Here is a 15,325-nt window from a genome sequence, read left to right on the forward strand (position 1 = left end):
AAAAAAATTTAAAAAAAAAAAAAATTTTTTTTGGATGTTTATTTTTGAGAGAGAGAGAGTGCACACACAAGTGTGAGTGGGGGAGGGGCAGAGAGGGAGACACAGAATCCGAAGCAGGCTCCAGGCTCCGAGCTGTCAGCACAGAGCCCCACGTGGGGCTCAAACCCACAGACCACGAAATCATGACCTGAGCCGAAGTCGGACGCCTATCTGACTGAGCCACCCAGACGTCCCAATGCGACATTTTGAAAAGGCAAGAATTCAGAAGGTGTCTCACGGGTATTAAACCACAACCAAAATCCTTAACACACACAGAGTTCTTGCCAATCAGCAAGAAAGGAAATCTCTTCCTACTGCACGTTCTCCTAGTGTTCACGCCTGGTCTGTGCCGTGGGCCCCACTCTCCACCCACCCCTGACGCCCCGATCTGTCCCCCATGGGAGCACTGGAGTTTGGAGCTCCAGACCGTCCACCTGCCGTGGGGACCTCTTACACGTGTCACGTCTCAAAGGCCTGCGTGCCAGATGGGGCCGGTGCTTCCCCACCTACTGCTCTCCGTGTACCCCTCTGCATCAGTCATCCCCTGTCCCGAGGCTAGAGGCCATCCCAGCTGCCACCTCCCCTCCACCATCCACATCACACATCACTTTCCGCCAGGCAGCTTTTTTGCTCCTTCTCTGCCTCTGAAACCGCTTCTGGACTCCCAGGATTGGTCAGCCCCTGGCTTCACACACCCAGCCTCATGGCACCCAGACGGATTTGGTCCCTAGACCCTTAATGATCTGGTCCCCATCTCCTCACGGGACCACCCCTCACCTCTGCTAGTCACACTCAATCCCACTGCCACATACAGTGCCTGAGTAGCGCCGGGCTCCCTCCTGGCCCCGCGCCTTTGGATGCCTCGCCTGCCACGGCCTCCCTCTGAGTTCCTTGGCACTCAGTTCAAGCCCCCCTCTTGCCCGACCCCTATCCTGAACCCCCAGGCCCATTCTGCCCACACCACCCAGTGCACCTGCCGTCAGATGCCTACCGAGCTGGAGAATTACTTGAGGGCAGAACTGCCCTTGACTTTGGCATCCCTGGTTCCCGGCCAGGGGGAGGGGTTGAATAAGGAGCCACGATCACTGAATGCCTCACGATAGCCTCTTACACCTTTGCCGTTCAGGACACTACGGACCTGGGCTTTACAAAGCGTGGGGTGCCTCTAGAGGGCAAAGCTTCATACCCTGAAACCTGCTGAGGCGAACGGGTGTTCGCACAGCCTGGCCCCTACGTTTGGGGAATTCTCCGCTCACCCACCTCGACCGAAAAGCAGCACGTACAGACTACTTCCTGCTACATTACGGGGAACGGAACTGCCAGATGCTGGCTTTGCGGGCTCCCTGGGCTCCCTGGGTCCGAGTCACCCACACTGGCTCTGACCCAGGCGCTCGTGATGCAAAATACGGGACTGAGAGGTCTCGCTACGGTGGTAGCAGCAGACGCTGTGTTTCCAGAATCAATGTGCGGCATGGCTTGGGCTATCTCTGCCAGCCTCCCAGCCCCGAGTCCAACACTCGGCAGCTCCCAGTGACACGGTGAGGGGTCCTACATTCCTGTAATAAGCGAACGCCTTTTCTTCCCGACTCAGAGGGAAGGGCTTCTTTGCGACTGACAGCCCGACTGACGAAACAGATTACTCTCGGAAGCCAAGAGTTTGGCTCTTGGCCACAAAGTAGCCACAAAGTGGTCGAGTGACAAACCCACTCAAGACCACAGTTACAAATGACGCATGGTTCTGAAGGGATGAGCACAGCTTTGCGTCTGTCTCCCACAAATGATGCTAGAAGAGGACAGCAGAAGTGCCACTCCTGGCAATGACCGTCTTGGGCCGGAGGACACTCAGTGGGACGCACACCTGCCGAGCTGTCTCCCCAACAGTCCTGCCTCATTGCCCTGACACACCCTTAGCAGGCAGCTCCTGGCTCGTCTTCACGCTGCAGGCAAGTGTCAGGTGACCTTGTAAATACGCCGATTTGATACAGTAACTCTCACTTGTGTCTCTTTCAGCTGGGACTCCACCAGCCTCTCCCGGACCCCAGCTCCAAGCACCCGGTGGGGCGCGAGGCTCTAGGTGAAGGATGACAAGGCCGGGTGGCCGATGCAGCGTCACGTTCGGGCGTCAGGGTGAGGTCCGCCCAACGCTGAGCTCTGCACAAGTAAACTCTGCATCGTCCCGAATGCACTACGATGATGTGTTTGCATACTGAGCAGCAGTTTCTCGCACCTCTTACTCGGAGAACGGATTTCTGATCAATTCCCGTCTTTACAATAATCTCGCGAGCTGAGTGCATGTGCGGGGGGGGGGCCCCCTCAACCCCACCACCCGGTAGCTGCTCCCCAGCCTCGGCTCTGGGAGGGAAGAGCTGGGTCTTACCTGCCTGCGCAGCCGTGATTAGGGCCGTGTTCCCCTCGCTGTCCTGCCAGTTGACGTCAACGTGGGGGCACTCTGCTAAGACCACAACAGTATCCACAAAGCCGTGGTAGCAGGCGACAATAAGGCCGGTCTAGAAGTGAAGAGGGAAGCGGGTCAGAGGGGCAGAGCCCAAGCATCACCCCTGCAGGCCCCGTGTGCCGTGTACCGTCCCCTGGGGGCAGGGAGGGGGGTGCTGGGCGAGCAGTGGTGGGAACAGAGAACCCGGAGTCCAGGTTCTGGGTGGCAGTTTAGAACAAGCCAGCCATGTTCTCGTCCTCCAGCGTTAATATCGAGCGCTGACCGCGAGGGAGGCACAGTGCCTGGAAAACACCAGGGACCCAAGACTCCGGCCCTACGTGGTTCGCCTTCTAGCGGGAGGAAAAACAGCAAACTCTACGCCTAACATACGGGTAATGACGGTTAGAAGGTAGATTAGGGTAAGAGAGGCTGTGAGTGCAGGGGGGACGTGGCTCGGTCTCAGGTAGGATGCTCAGAGGTGGGGGGCGGGGGCCTCCCTGGGAAGACGTCATTGGACACAGACGGGAAGGAGGTGAGGGAAGGGGGCCGTGGGGCTGGAGCAGTGAGAACCAGAAGGAGGAAGTCAAGGGCGCATCAGGACCCAGAGGCCACCGCACAAGTGCTCAGACCGAGTACCAGCATCCCGGCCGGCCGCTGGACGGAGGTACGCTAGGAGACCAGAGTGGAAGCGGGGAGACCAGTTGGGAGGGGGTGTGTAATAAAAATCAAATGATTTGGCTTTTGTCCCCAGTTCCTGGTGCACAGCTCTTAAAACCCTCAGAAACGACTGTTTCTTACACGCAGAAGAGATGACACACATCGGGGACAGGGCGCTGGTAGCTTCCAAAGGGGGGCCAGTCTCTAGAAAGACCACCCACCATGTACGTTGGAGGTCGGATCTCGTCACTGCTCTGTATCACCCAACCCCACCTCTGTGGGGGGAGCAGGGCTGCAGACCAAGTGCGATCACCCGGTAGCCAATGACTGGACGGCTAGAGCAAACCATGTCTGCTTAACGTAAGTTTCATAAAAACTCCTGAACGACAGGGTTTGGGGAGCTTCCGGGTGGGTGGACACATCGAGGGGCCGGGGTGCTGGGTGGGTGGCACACCAGGAAGGGCATGTGATCGCTACACCCTTTCCCACACCCTGCCCTGAGCACCTCTTCCATTCGGCTGTTTCTGACTTTCACCCTTTATGATAAGCCAGGGAGAGTCAGTCAGTCAAGGGCCTTCCTGAGTTCTGGGAGTTATTCCAGCAAATTATCGAACATGAAGGTGGAGGGCGGGGGAATCCCCAAATTTTATAGCCCGTGGGTGGACACCGGAGTCTGAAAGTGGGGGCAGTCTTGTGGGCCTGCGTCCAAAACCTGTGGGGTCTGTGCTAACTCTGTGTCAGAATTAATTGTTGGAGACCCTGTTGGGGTCAGAGAGCTGGAGAACTGGGATGGAGAAACGACACGGATCTGGTGTCAGAAAAAAGACGTCCCAGGGGATTCCCGTGCATGCTGGGCAAGCGGTGACGGCGGTCATCCGTGAGCCGGGAAGCATGCCCCCACCAGAACCCGGCCGTGCCGGCACCCCGGTCTCAGATGGCCAAGGCTCCGGAACCGTGAGAAACAAATTCCCGCTGTTGACAAGCCATCCACTTTACAGTGTTTTGCTACAGCAGCAGCTGAGCTGAGCTGACCCAACGCTTCGTAACAAAGGAAAACGATCGAAGGCTCCTCACACACGTGGATTCAGCGGCATGTGCAAAAACTCAGCCCAGGGAAAGACGTGTCAATCCGGAGTTAATGATCGCATGATCTGAGCCCCGCCAGCCACACACAACCACCCCACGGGGGATGCAGAGCTTAAGTCTGGAGCCACTCCACGGTGACCCAGCTCTACTGTTGCCAGACTTTTAACAAGAATGCAGTTCTTCACGGAACAAGGAGGAGGCAGGGGCGCTCCCACCGGCTTATCTCAATAAGGTCCTAGTTGCTGTCCCAAAAGAGAAGAGCGAATCACAAATGTTAGAATCTTTCGTCTTAGAGACTACCACAGATTTTTTAAATACTGACACCCGCTCTACAATGCCAGGATCTCTATAATGTTGGGACTGTAAGAAAGGCTATTTAATATGCCCCGGCTTATTACATTCTTTGCACTAAGTCATTCTGTCTACAGAGTGAAACGTTTCACAATAATTTTAAAGAGAAGAGAGAGCCTGGGTGGCTCAGTCGGTTAAGCATCTGACTTCGGCTCAGGTCATGATCTCACGGTTTGTGAGCTCGAGCCCCGCATCAGGCTCTGTGTTGACAGCTCGGAGCCTGGAGCCTGCTTCAGATTCTATGTCTCGTTCTTTCTCTCTCCCTTCCTCGCTCTCTCTCTCTCTCTCTCTCTCTCTCTCAAAAATAAATAAACATTACTCTCTCTCTCTGTCTCTCTCTCAAAAATAAATAAACATTAAAGAAAAATTTAAAGAGAAGAGAGCACAAGTGATCCCAGGCTTACAAGCTGCTAAAGCTTTCAGCTTCTCTGATAACTAGAGTTTGCTGCCACCAACATCCACATCCCCCCACCCACCTTGTCAGCGCACTGCTGCATAAAGGGTCCGGAAAACTTGTGACTCCATTTGGCAAGTGCCAAAATCTCATTTTGAACTTCTTTGGATGGAGGTATTTCTCAAGTGGTCTACAATTTGCAGACTTATAAACAAGGCATGCTGGACACAATGTAACCTCTTCCTTTCTACATGATTACACAAGAGGCTCATATTTATTACAGAAAAAAAATCTGAAAACAGAGAAGAAAAAAATTACCCAGACATACACAATCTTACACACACACACACACACACACACACACACACACACACACACACACATTTTTTCTATGCCAAAATAGGATTATCTGCTATTATGTTTCAATGAGGAATATATGAGCAACATCTTTTCAAATCAATAAAAACACTCCGTGTCAACATCTCCAGCAGACACGGAACATTATATTCTAGAACACAGCACAGTAGTATCTAGTATACAATAGCCATTATATATCTACAATAGTATCTACTATATAATAACGATTCATAGTTATTTAATGAATCCTCACTCCTAGATACTGAGATTGATTCCTATTTCTCGCTATTATGAGTAAAATTTGCAGTGGAAGTCCCCCGAACCACACCTTCATGCATCTCATTCCTTACGGTCTCAGGAGACATTCTCAGAAGTAGTATTTCTGGCCTGTAGTAAAGGGGTATCTTGAAAGCTTTCAACACATATTGAAAACCTGCCCTTCAGAAATATCCCAAAGGGTGTCCACCTTTGCCAGTCTGGCCATCCAATGGTTACCTCAGGACTCCGGGTTAAAAGGAGGAATTTCCATCGGCAGATAACAAAGCAATGAATGTTCTCCAGTGCTCCTGTGCACCTGCCTCTTGGCTCAGCTCTCTCTTTTGAGATGCTCACCTCCATTCCTTGTTACCACAACCACTGGGAGGGTCCACTCTGGACCTACAGCCCCTTCCAGCCACCTAATGTAAGACTTCCCAAACCGTCAGCACGCTGCTGCTGGCAGTAGCCTTGGGGAAATCTTGGCACGACCTTAGGTCAAAAATGAAGAGTATCAGGGGGAAAAATAGACAACTAACTTGGAAGGCTCAGGATAAAATGGTATCAGAAACAGAAGGGATATATCTAGTCTCCCAGCAGAGACTGACTTACATTACTATTAAAAAGAATTGTCTTTGTTCCCTGCCCCCTGGGAGTCTATCCCATAAGTCTGATATTTCCCTGTGTTTAACTACAGGTTAAACTCTGTTTAAACTGGGGCCCCTTGGTGTCCCTTGACAGGAACATTGGAGGTACAGTCCTTGGCCCCCTCAGACCATGGTTTCCCAAGACCAACCGCAACAAAAGTCTCATCACAAAGGCAAATAAATATTGGAGCACCTGGGTGGCTCAGTCGGTTGAGCGTCCGACTTCAGCTCAGGTCATGATCTCACGGTTCGTGGGTTCGAGCCCTGCATCGGGCTCTGTGCTAACAGCTCAGAGCCTGGAGCCTGCTTCGGATTCCGTGTCTCCCTCTCTCTCTGCCCCTCCCCAGTTCACGCTCTCTCTCTCTCTCTCTCTCTCTCTCTCTCTCTCTCTCAAAAATAAATAAACATTTTTTTTAAAGAAGGCAGATAAATATTAACCACTTGCTCTAATGACAGAAGCCCATTTGTGGATGGTTCCTAAAGCCACATATAGGATGTTTTTTAATTATAAGCAAACTGTCCATGAGAATAAAATAATATTATTAAGAAAAAAAATAAGTAAACTACCTACAAGTGGAAGTTCCCATTTGGACATCAGCAGGAAATTCTAGTCCCTCCAAACAGAAGCTTAATTTTGAAGCCAACACACCACAGAAAAGTTGGAAGGACAACAACAAAATGGGTTGAGATGCTTCTGCTTAAAAATTATAAGGGTTAGTACATGGAAAAAAAAACAAATAAACAAATGCAGACCCCATTCCTTGCAGGAAGAAAGGAGGATCTAACACCAGGATATTAGCAGCATCATTTATTATGTTGACAAATAAAGAGAGGGAGGCAGGAAGAAGAAAGGTGATCAACACACACACACAAACATCCAGAAAATGCACAAGAAACATCTAGATGAATTACACCAACGTATTAATGCCCTCTGTAGAAGGAATGGGAATAGAGTGCATGTGATGGTTAAGTTGATGTGTCATAAATTTACATTGCACCCAGGTATCTGGTCAAACATTATTCTAGGTATTTCTGTGAAGGAGGTTTTTTTGTTTTTTGGGGTTTTTCGTTTGTTTGTTTCTTTGTTTTTAATGAGACTAACATTTAAACACACAAATATACACACATCTACATAGTTATATGTAATTGTTATATAATTATATGTAGCTAAATAGATATATATCTGTGTGTGTGTATCTAGCTATAAATACATATAGAGGGACACACATAGATATATAGAGATCTCCAGGTACACACAGAGATTCTGTTGGTCTATTTCTCTGGAGACTCCAGAATAATTCAAGGTAGGTGTGGGAAAGGAACACTTTGAAAGAACTGCTTTTTATTCTTTTTACTCTTTATTTTTGTGCACAGTTCACATTCTTTATTTTATTTTGTTTACATTTATTCTTTATTTACTTTTAAGAGAGAAAGAGAGCACGAGCAGGGGAGGGACAGAGAGAGAAGGAGACAGAGAATCCCAAGCAGGCTCTGTGCTGTCAAAACAGAGCCCGATGCTGGGCTCAAACCCACAAACCGTGAGGTCGTGACCTGAGCCAAAATCAAGAGCTGAACATTTAACATTTAACCAACTGAGCCACCCAGGCACCCCCCCCCTCCTCTTTTTTGTTATGTTTGTACAGCTCACATTCTTTAAAACAAAGTTGTATTTGTGAGGAACTCACACAATTTTAATTCACAATGAAAAACAAGTACAAGTAATGATGTTTACATTCATAACATTCTCATTAGGAAATACAGTTTTATAACCACCACTGTAAACAGTCAAGGAAAGAACCATCTGTGAGGAGGGGAGGAGGGGCAGCGGGCAGACGAAGCAGGAGATGACAAACAGCCAAGTGAAGAGACCGGGACACCAAGAAGCCCATAGAAATCCCACAGCCATATAGTACAAAAGTAGGTACAGTAATTATCCTGATCATCCAGAAGGAAAAGGGTATTGCCCATGTTCTGATGCGAGAACAAAACTCCATCATTCATAGTACAACCGTTTAAAGTTTGGTACCAAGAGAATTAGCTAGAGTTACTCGAAAACCCGTGTCTATAAAACACCTCTCCGTTCTCTATCACGATACCACCGGCAGGAAGCAGGAAATGTTTATGCAGCTTTAGGAATAAACTTAAGAAACTCAGTCCTCTAAAGATATGCTGTTATTTCTAGAAGATGCCATGAGTTATGGCTAGCATGGGTGTGATTTGTTGGCCATACTGTGTTTGGCACAGTTTCAACAATCTTATTTATGATTAATGGGCGCCATGATGAAAAAGTAAATCCCAGGATGGGAATTTGATCTATGTCGGTCACTGCCGCGTCCTCAGCTCCAAGAACGATGCCGAGCTGTTACGTACTTGTTGAACAAATAAATGAATACTAGGAATTTTAGTAAACAGCTTCTTCCCAGAGGGTAAATGGATTTGGCCTTTGTGCTACCACATTTTGATGGCAAGGGCATGGCCAGGACCCTCTGGACAGCAGGCAGTGTCTACCGTCAGCCTTCTGCTGCTCCCACCTTGGCCCATGCCCTTACACACACGCTTGGAAGGCAAAAAAATCCAGCAACTACGATCACCCTCACATTGCCTGAGCTTGCAGGCTTTAAACATTTCTCACCAAACTATCACTTTGTAAAACGTTGCTTTTGTGTTTCGCACCTCGTAAAACATTTGCAGCTTCGGTGAGGAGATGTTTTACTCTAAGAAGCGGTTCCTGCTCCCTTGAGACATGCTCACAATTGGGATGGCTGATTAGGTCAAGGGAGCAGTTGTTGGGGGATGGTCAGGAAAATCCATACTCTCGGGGGAAGCGCTGTTTGCACACCTGGAAGTCTGTCAGACAGACGTTAATAAAACAGATGCTAGGCTGGCCGTCTAGAACTCAAATCAGAGCAAAGTGTTCCTCTGTTAACGTCCAAGATGATGTGAATTAAAATCAAGGGCCTAAGAATAGCCCACTGCAGGGTGGAGGTGGGAATCCAGGATAAAAATAAATCAGACCACTGGATGCAGCAAAGACAATGGCCCGAGAAAAGAGAGGTCCCTGCGAGGGACGGGTTCCTGGTTCAGCCCCACACAGTAGAGCAGACACACTCGGACCTGTGCAAGCAGAAGACTGACACAGACGATCTACTCTGAGAGTCTTGTGAAAACACCTCCTTCCCATCTAATTAACCTATTCTCTCAACGAGGTTCCCAAAGGAAGGGGCTGGGTATTCTATAAAAGTCTTCCCCTGACACCAGTCCATTATTTCCATATATTATGGAGAGAAGGTGAGTGATGAAGCGACAAGCCCAGCCCCGCAGGCAGGAATGCTTTCCATGCCCGGAACACGGAAGGGGCGTGGGAGAGGTCTGTGCACCTGCACGGCAGGGAATCCTTGACCTGAGCCGTCTTATAGAGACGCCCGATGATGCATGTCAAATGGCACCGCTCCTCTTAAATTCTTCATTAAACTAAGAAACGGTTGTGGCTCGAGGCAAACCCTGCCTGCCTGTGTTAGGGGAGTTGCATGAACTCAACCGCCCAGGCAGCAAACTTCCTCTCTGAAGCGTCTCCCCAAGAATGCACGTTAGCGTGCAATTTCTAAGATACAACATCTATTTTCCTTTAAAGACACACACTTGTAAGACTTCCTAGGTGTGATTTTTTAGTATCTGGAGCCGGATTACTTCCTGCGATGTGTTGTCAGAAGTTTGGAGGGTAAAGAGATGTCCAGGTCTGGTGGAAAGGGGTTGGGGGTGACCACCTGGCCAGCAGGCAGGTCCCAAGGGCACCTCCCACTGCAGTGTGTAACCCCAGCACCTCTCAGAAGGCAGTTCACAGGAACGAGCACCATGGAACATTCCGTGTACAGCGCGTGCAAACACACGCTTCCTGAGGGCCTAGTTGTGTCAGGCACAGTTCAACGCTGGGGGACGCAAGGGAACCAGGCAGAAATCAGCATAGCCCCTGACAATCCACTTGTGCACAGACAGCCCCTACACCCAGCAGCAATCTCCGGGATGTATGCAAGAGTGTTCCTTGTAGACTAATTCCAAATACTGAGAAAAGTAAAGTAGAAAGTCAGTAATGTAACAAACACCCTCGTCACTCAGCTACATGAACAAAGGCTAATATTCTGTCATAATGGCTCCACATTCCTGTGAGAAGTCAACATTCCAGAAGGAGCTGACATTCCTTTTGTATCCTTCCTCCCCAGAGGCAACCAGTTTCTGCGCTGATATGTATCCTGACTTGCCTTTTGAATTTTCATTACCAATGCATGTGTCCATAAGCAATAGGTTAAATATAGAGTTGTTAGTTTGTATTTTAAATATTTACAGAAAAGTTGTATTTCCATGGATATACAAGCACGCACCCTGATTTCCTCGGCGCTAGATGTGAGATGTATCATCTTCAAACATGGGTCTCTCGCCGGTCATTTATACCCCCAAACTGGCAGACACTTAAAGTGGTTCCAAAGTTCCTCAACTGTAAATATGGAGCACTGAGTGAAAACCTTGGTCTGTATCTCCTCACGCACACCAGCTAGAGCTCTACCTTGGAATCGGCATCTAGAAGTCAGGGTTTCTCGACTACAGCACCACTTATATTCAGGCCCTGTAGCCGTTTATTGTGAGAGGTGAGCCATGTACTGAAGGATGTTTAACTGCATCCCTGGCCACTACTCACTAAATGCCAGGAGCATCCTTCACCCCCAATTAATGACAACCCAAAATGTCTCCAGACATTGCCAAATACCCCCCAGCCCGGGGAGGGGAGGGCAAAATCATCCCCAGGCAAGAAATACCTATATACATAGGCAGAATCTGCCAAAATTCTCCCCAAAGTGGTTGTAATTACTTAAATGCCACCACTGGTATATCCAAGTTACAATCTTCATTCTCACCAATATCCAATACTGTAAGCGATACCAACTTTTCTTTCTTTTTCTTTTTTTTAAGTTTCCTTATTTATTTTGAAAGGGGGGAGGGGAAGGGGCAGAGAGAGAGGGACAGAAAAATACCAAGCAGGCTCCATGATGCCAGCGTAGAGCCCGATATGGGGCTCGAACTCACAAACCATGAGATCAAGACCCGAGCTAAAACCAAGAGTCGGGTGGTCAACTGAATGAGTCACCCAGGTTCCCCCCAACTTTTCTTCTTCACCAATTTTAGCTTGGGTTCCCAACTGCCAGATTGAAGGTCTTCCACACGTTTATTGGTCATCTGCTTTTCCTCTCCAGTGAAGGACTGATTTACACTCTTGGCCATTTCCTACTGGCTTCTCTTCCTTATTGATCAGTCTGAGTTCTTTATAGATTCAGAGTCACCACTGTCCAAGAGAAATATAACAGGAGCCACAAATATAAGCCACATATTAATTGTAAATGTCCTGGTGGCCACATTCAGAAAGGCAAAAAGAGACGGGATATTCATCTTAAATATGCATTTTACTTAACCGAACATATCCCAAATACGTTACGCGTTTAACACATTACCAACATTAAAAATTTTGATGAGATATTAATGACACCCAAGTCTTGACAGGAAGCCCCGAGTCACACTGAAATTGCCAGAAATGAGCTTTTTGCTGCATCTCCTAGAAAGGGGCAAAGGAAGTTGTCGTTGACAGTTGTTGACTCAACATTGTCAGCGCTATCAATAATAAGGTGAACGCACTGAGAGTCTAGCAGAAAAACGAGTGGTTGGAAGCTTACCACCTATGGTGTTTTGCTGTCCCAAGTAACCCTCAGCATTCCTCAAAATGTCCTGATGGGGACACCTGGGTGGCTCAGTCAGTTGAGCATCCGACTTCAGCTCGGGTCATGATCTCGCGGTCCGTGAGTTCGAGCCCCGTGTCCGGCTCTGTGTGGACAGCTCGGAGCCTGGAGCCTGCTTGGGATTCTGTGTCTCCCTTCCTCCCTGCTCCTCCCCTGTTTGCACTCTGTCTCTCTCTCCCCCAAAATAAACAAACATTAAAAAATAAAATAAAAACACAAAACGCCCTGATGGGCGTCTTTCATCCTCTTTTCCTGTCATCTACATGCGGAAGGCCCACACTCACCCACGTGTGGGTGACAGTCCGTGAGGGAATTGGTAAGGTACACAATAAAACCTTGAAAAACAAAACAAAACACAAAACAAGGGCAATCCAGTTGTGGGAGTCCCTGGAGCTGTCCCCACACTGTCTCCTCGTCTTGCCAGAACCATTTTGGTAGAACTGCATGCACCCATGGTTCTAGAAGTCCGACTCAACCGATCTTGCTTTAGGTAACAAGGCATAAGTGAAATGCATTTGTTACTTCCAGACAGAAGTTTCAGGACACAGGGCATCAGGGGCCACATCCCCTTCTTTCTGTGTTGACGCTCCCTGAAATTCAGAGACGGGACGTCTCTCAGCCTGGGCCTGGGCGAGGGCTTGGAGAGCTGAGTCCCACCGCCACCTCCAGCCAACCCAGAAGAGCACGAATGAGCGAATGAGAAGCGAATCTTTGTTATTTTAATTTTTTTAACGTTTATTTTTTTGAGAGAGAGACAGACAGCCCGTGCCTGCGAGTGTGAGGGGGGGAAGGGCAGAGAGAGAGGGAGACACAGAACTCGAAGCAGGCTGAGAGCACAGAGCCCGACACAGGGCTCGAACTCATGAACCGTGAGATCACGACCTGAGCTGAAGTCAGACACTTAGCCAACTGAGCCACCCGGGCGCCCCGAACCTTTGTTATTTTAAATCCCAGAGACTCGGGGTTGTTCTTTACCACAGCAAACACACCATATCCAAACATGACCTACAAACCCATGCACAGTGAACATGTCCATATGTACACTTATACATGTGTCAATAGTATTGCTATTTATTTTTTCCTTGGGAAAAACCATCCTTTCTTTTCAGATTATCTTTGCTACTTGACTGGGTATAAAACGTACTTTCACTTACAATATGATGGAGATAGAGTTTATATGTTTAATTTCTTTCTTAGCTTGCAGAATAAAAGCCGGGTAACTACGTTGTGCCACATGACCCAAAACCACTTACACAAGGCCCGTCCTCCCGCCTTTAACCACTGGTCCACGCGGTGCCATAAATGGTACCTGAGCGCCTGCGCGTGCCGCTACCGGGGCTTCTGACCTCTCACACGGCCACACAAAGTCCCCAGGGCCGACCTCCGCCACTACCTTGACTCAGTTCGCCATGCCTCCAAGCCTTTGCACCTGCGGTGGCCTCCACCTGGGACACCTTCCTCCCGCTCACAGCCACCGTCGCCTGGTCTCCCAGGCACACGTCCGATCCTCTGCCCTTCTTGGGCCAGCCCCCCCCACACCCATCTGCTCGTGCTCTCACTGGGCTGCCTGGCACACAGCACTCCCCACCGGAAGCGAGCGCCAAGCCGAGAAGCACCGCATCCTTCTGACTCTGTTCCCCCAGTGCCCGACGTCCGCAAGACACTCAGAAAGCATGTGTGGAATGAATGAAACGCCTCTGGACTGTTTCAGCACCTCCCAGCTCACATATGCTCAGCTGACTCTCAACTGAGGCACTCACACGTGGTGACAAGCTCCTGAGCTTTTTAACTTATTAACGCATCCAAGCAAGGAAATTACCTGAGGTCCCAGGGAACCTCAAAGAACCCAGTTCCCTTTAGAGTGGTAAATAGCACTCTAGGCCGATGCCGCCACATCTGGAGCTGAGTAACCCAGCCGTGAAAGCAACAGCCGAACGCAAAGAAGTCGAAAGCAGGTTCAAGAATTCCACCGTGAGGATCTCACTTCAAGGGGAACAACGGTATGTCAGGAGCTCTGCATAAAGATCTGTAACTACAAAAGCCTGCAAACGGCCCAAATCCACATCAAGGGACGATGGGCTAATTTGACACCGGCTGTGGGACACTCTGTCGCCCCCAACAGGAATGAGGTTGGAATGCAGGAGCCTCAAGGGAAGGCACTGGTGAAAAGTAACAGTAAGCACAGGTCAGGACAGGGCATGTGATACAACCTCTTCCGGGGGGACCTGCTAAAACGTGGACGTGACTCCTGGAATGTCTATGTTCATTAAAGATCTTTTATTTTGGGGCGCCTGGGTGGCTCAGTCAGTTGAGCGTCCGACTTTGGCTCAGGTCATGATCTAAAGGCTTGTGAGTTCGAGTCCGCATCAGGCTCTGTGCTGACCGCTCGGAGCCTGGGGCCTGCTTCGGATTCTGTGTCTCCCTCTCTCTCTGCCCCTCCCCCACTCACATGCTCTCTCTGTCTCTCAAAAACGAATAAACTTTAAAAAAAAAGAGAGATCTTTTACTTTTCTGAAAGGAGATAAAAGAAATTTAACTGGCCTCCTTGAAGGCACATATTGTAAGAAGGAGGTTTAGACGTTTTATGACATATTTTGGATTTGGTTCAAAGTCCTCTCAAGGCACACACGTATTTTTTGAGTACACAAATAAAGTTATTCTGGCAATGGGGTTCCAGGTTATGTTTATATTTTTATTCATGCTTTCTTGCATCAACTAAAGAGATGCCTAATAAATTGTTTTAAATCAGGAAACCAAAACGAACATTACTGTGGCTCAAATGGATAAAATATAATCGGAAAACTCTTTCAGAGTCAGGGCTCATGCCTTGGGATGAGGAATAGACAAATCCAAAGTTGTCATAGTTCAAAACAATTTCCCTTTAGACTAAATTTTGCGAACCATATGAATTATCACCACTCCAAACCTCTAGTTTGGACTTATAATTTTAGTACGGTAGTCATTTTAGGAGATGACTTTGTTCAACTCAAGCCTTTCTTTAAATCCACTATGCACATAACATGCCCAGTATATGTATTATACATTATATATGTATCAGGCTTGTCTAATTTCCCCAATAATGGCAATGGTTTTCACACAGTCATCTTACATTCCGTGAGAGAAAACCAGGCCCGGTTCCCTAGAGATGCCCTGCCGGCAGCGACCTTCCATCATAATGACGTGTTCCTCTCGCCACTTATCCCCAAGTTTTTATGACAGATCCACAAAGCTCCAGAGAGAACTTTAAGGAGGGAGAAGAACTAGAAGGGCAACATACACAAAACAGAAAGGCACAGAGACCACCCTGCCAGCAGGGAAGGGTTCT

General features: G+C 48.6%; 1 protein-coding gene across 1 annotated transcript in view; it reads right to left on the reverse strand.

Annotated features, from left to right (window-relative positions):
• The window catches only part of ANKRD33B (ankyrin repeat domain 33B), an 82,731-nt gene that overhangs the window by 30,885 nt on the left and 36,521 nt on the right, over positions 1 to 15,325 (reverse strand). Inside the window, exon 2 of the mRNA XM_047094057.1 lies at positions 2,417 to 2,546. Within this exon, the coding sequence (XP_046950013.1) occupies positions 2,417 to 2,546 (130 nt within the window). The remainder of the gene's footprint in view (positions 1 to 2,416; positions 2,547 to 15,325) is intronic.

This window comes from Lynx rufus, unplaced genomic scaffold (genome assembly GCF_022079265.1).
Source record: "Lynx rufus isolate CCGP_SWC_20201006 ecotype Redwood Valley unplaced genomic scaffold, mLynRuf1.p SCAF_1, whole genome shotgun sequence".
Lineage (NCBI taxonomy): Eukaryota > Metazoa > Chordata > Mammalia > Carnivora > Felidae > Lynx > Lynx rufus.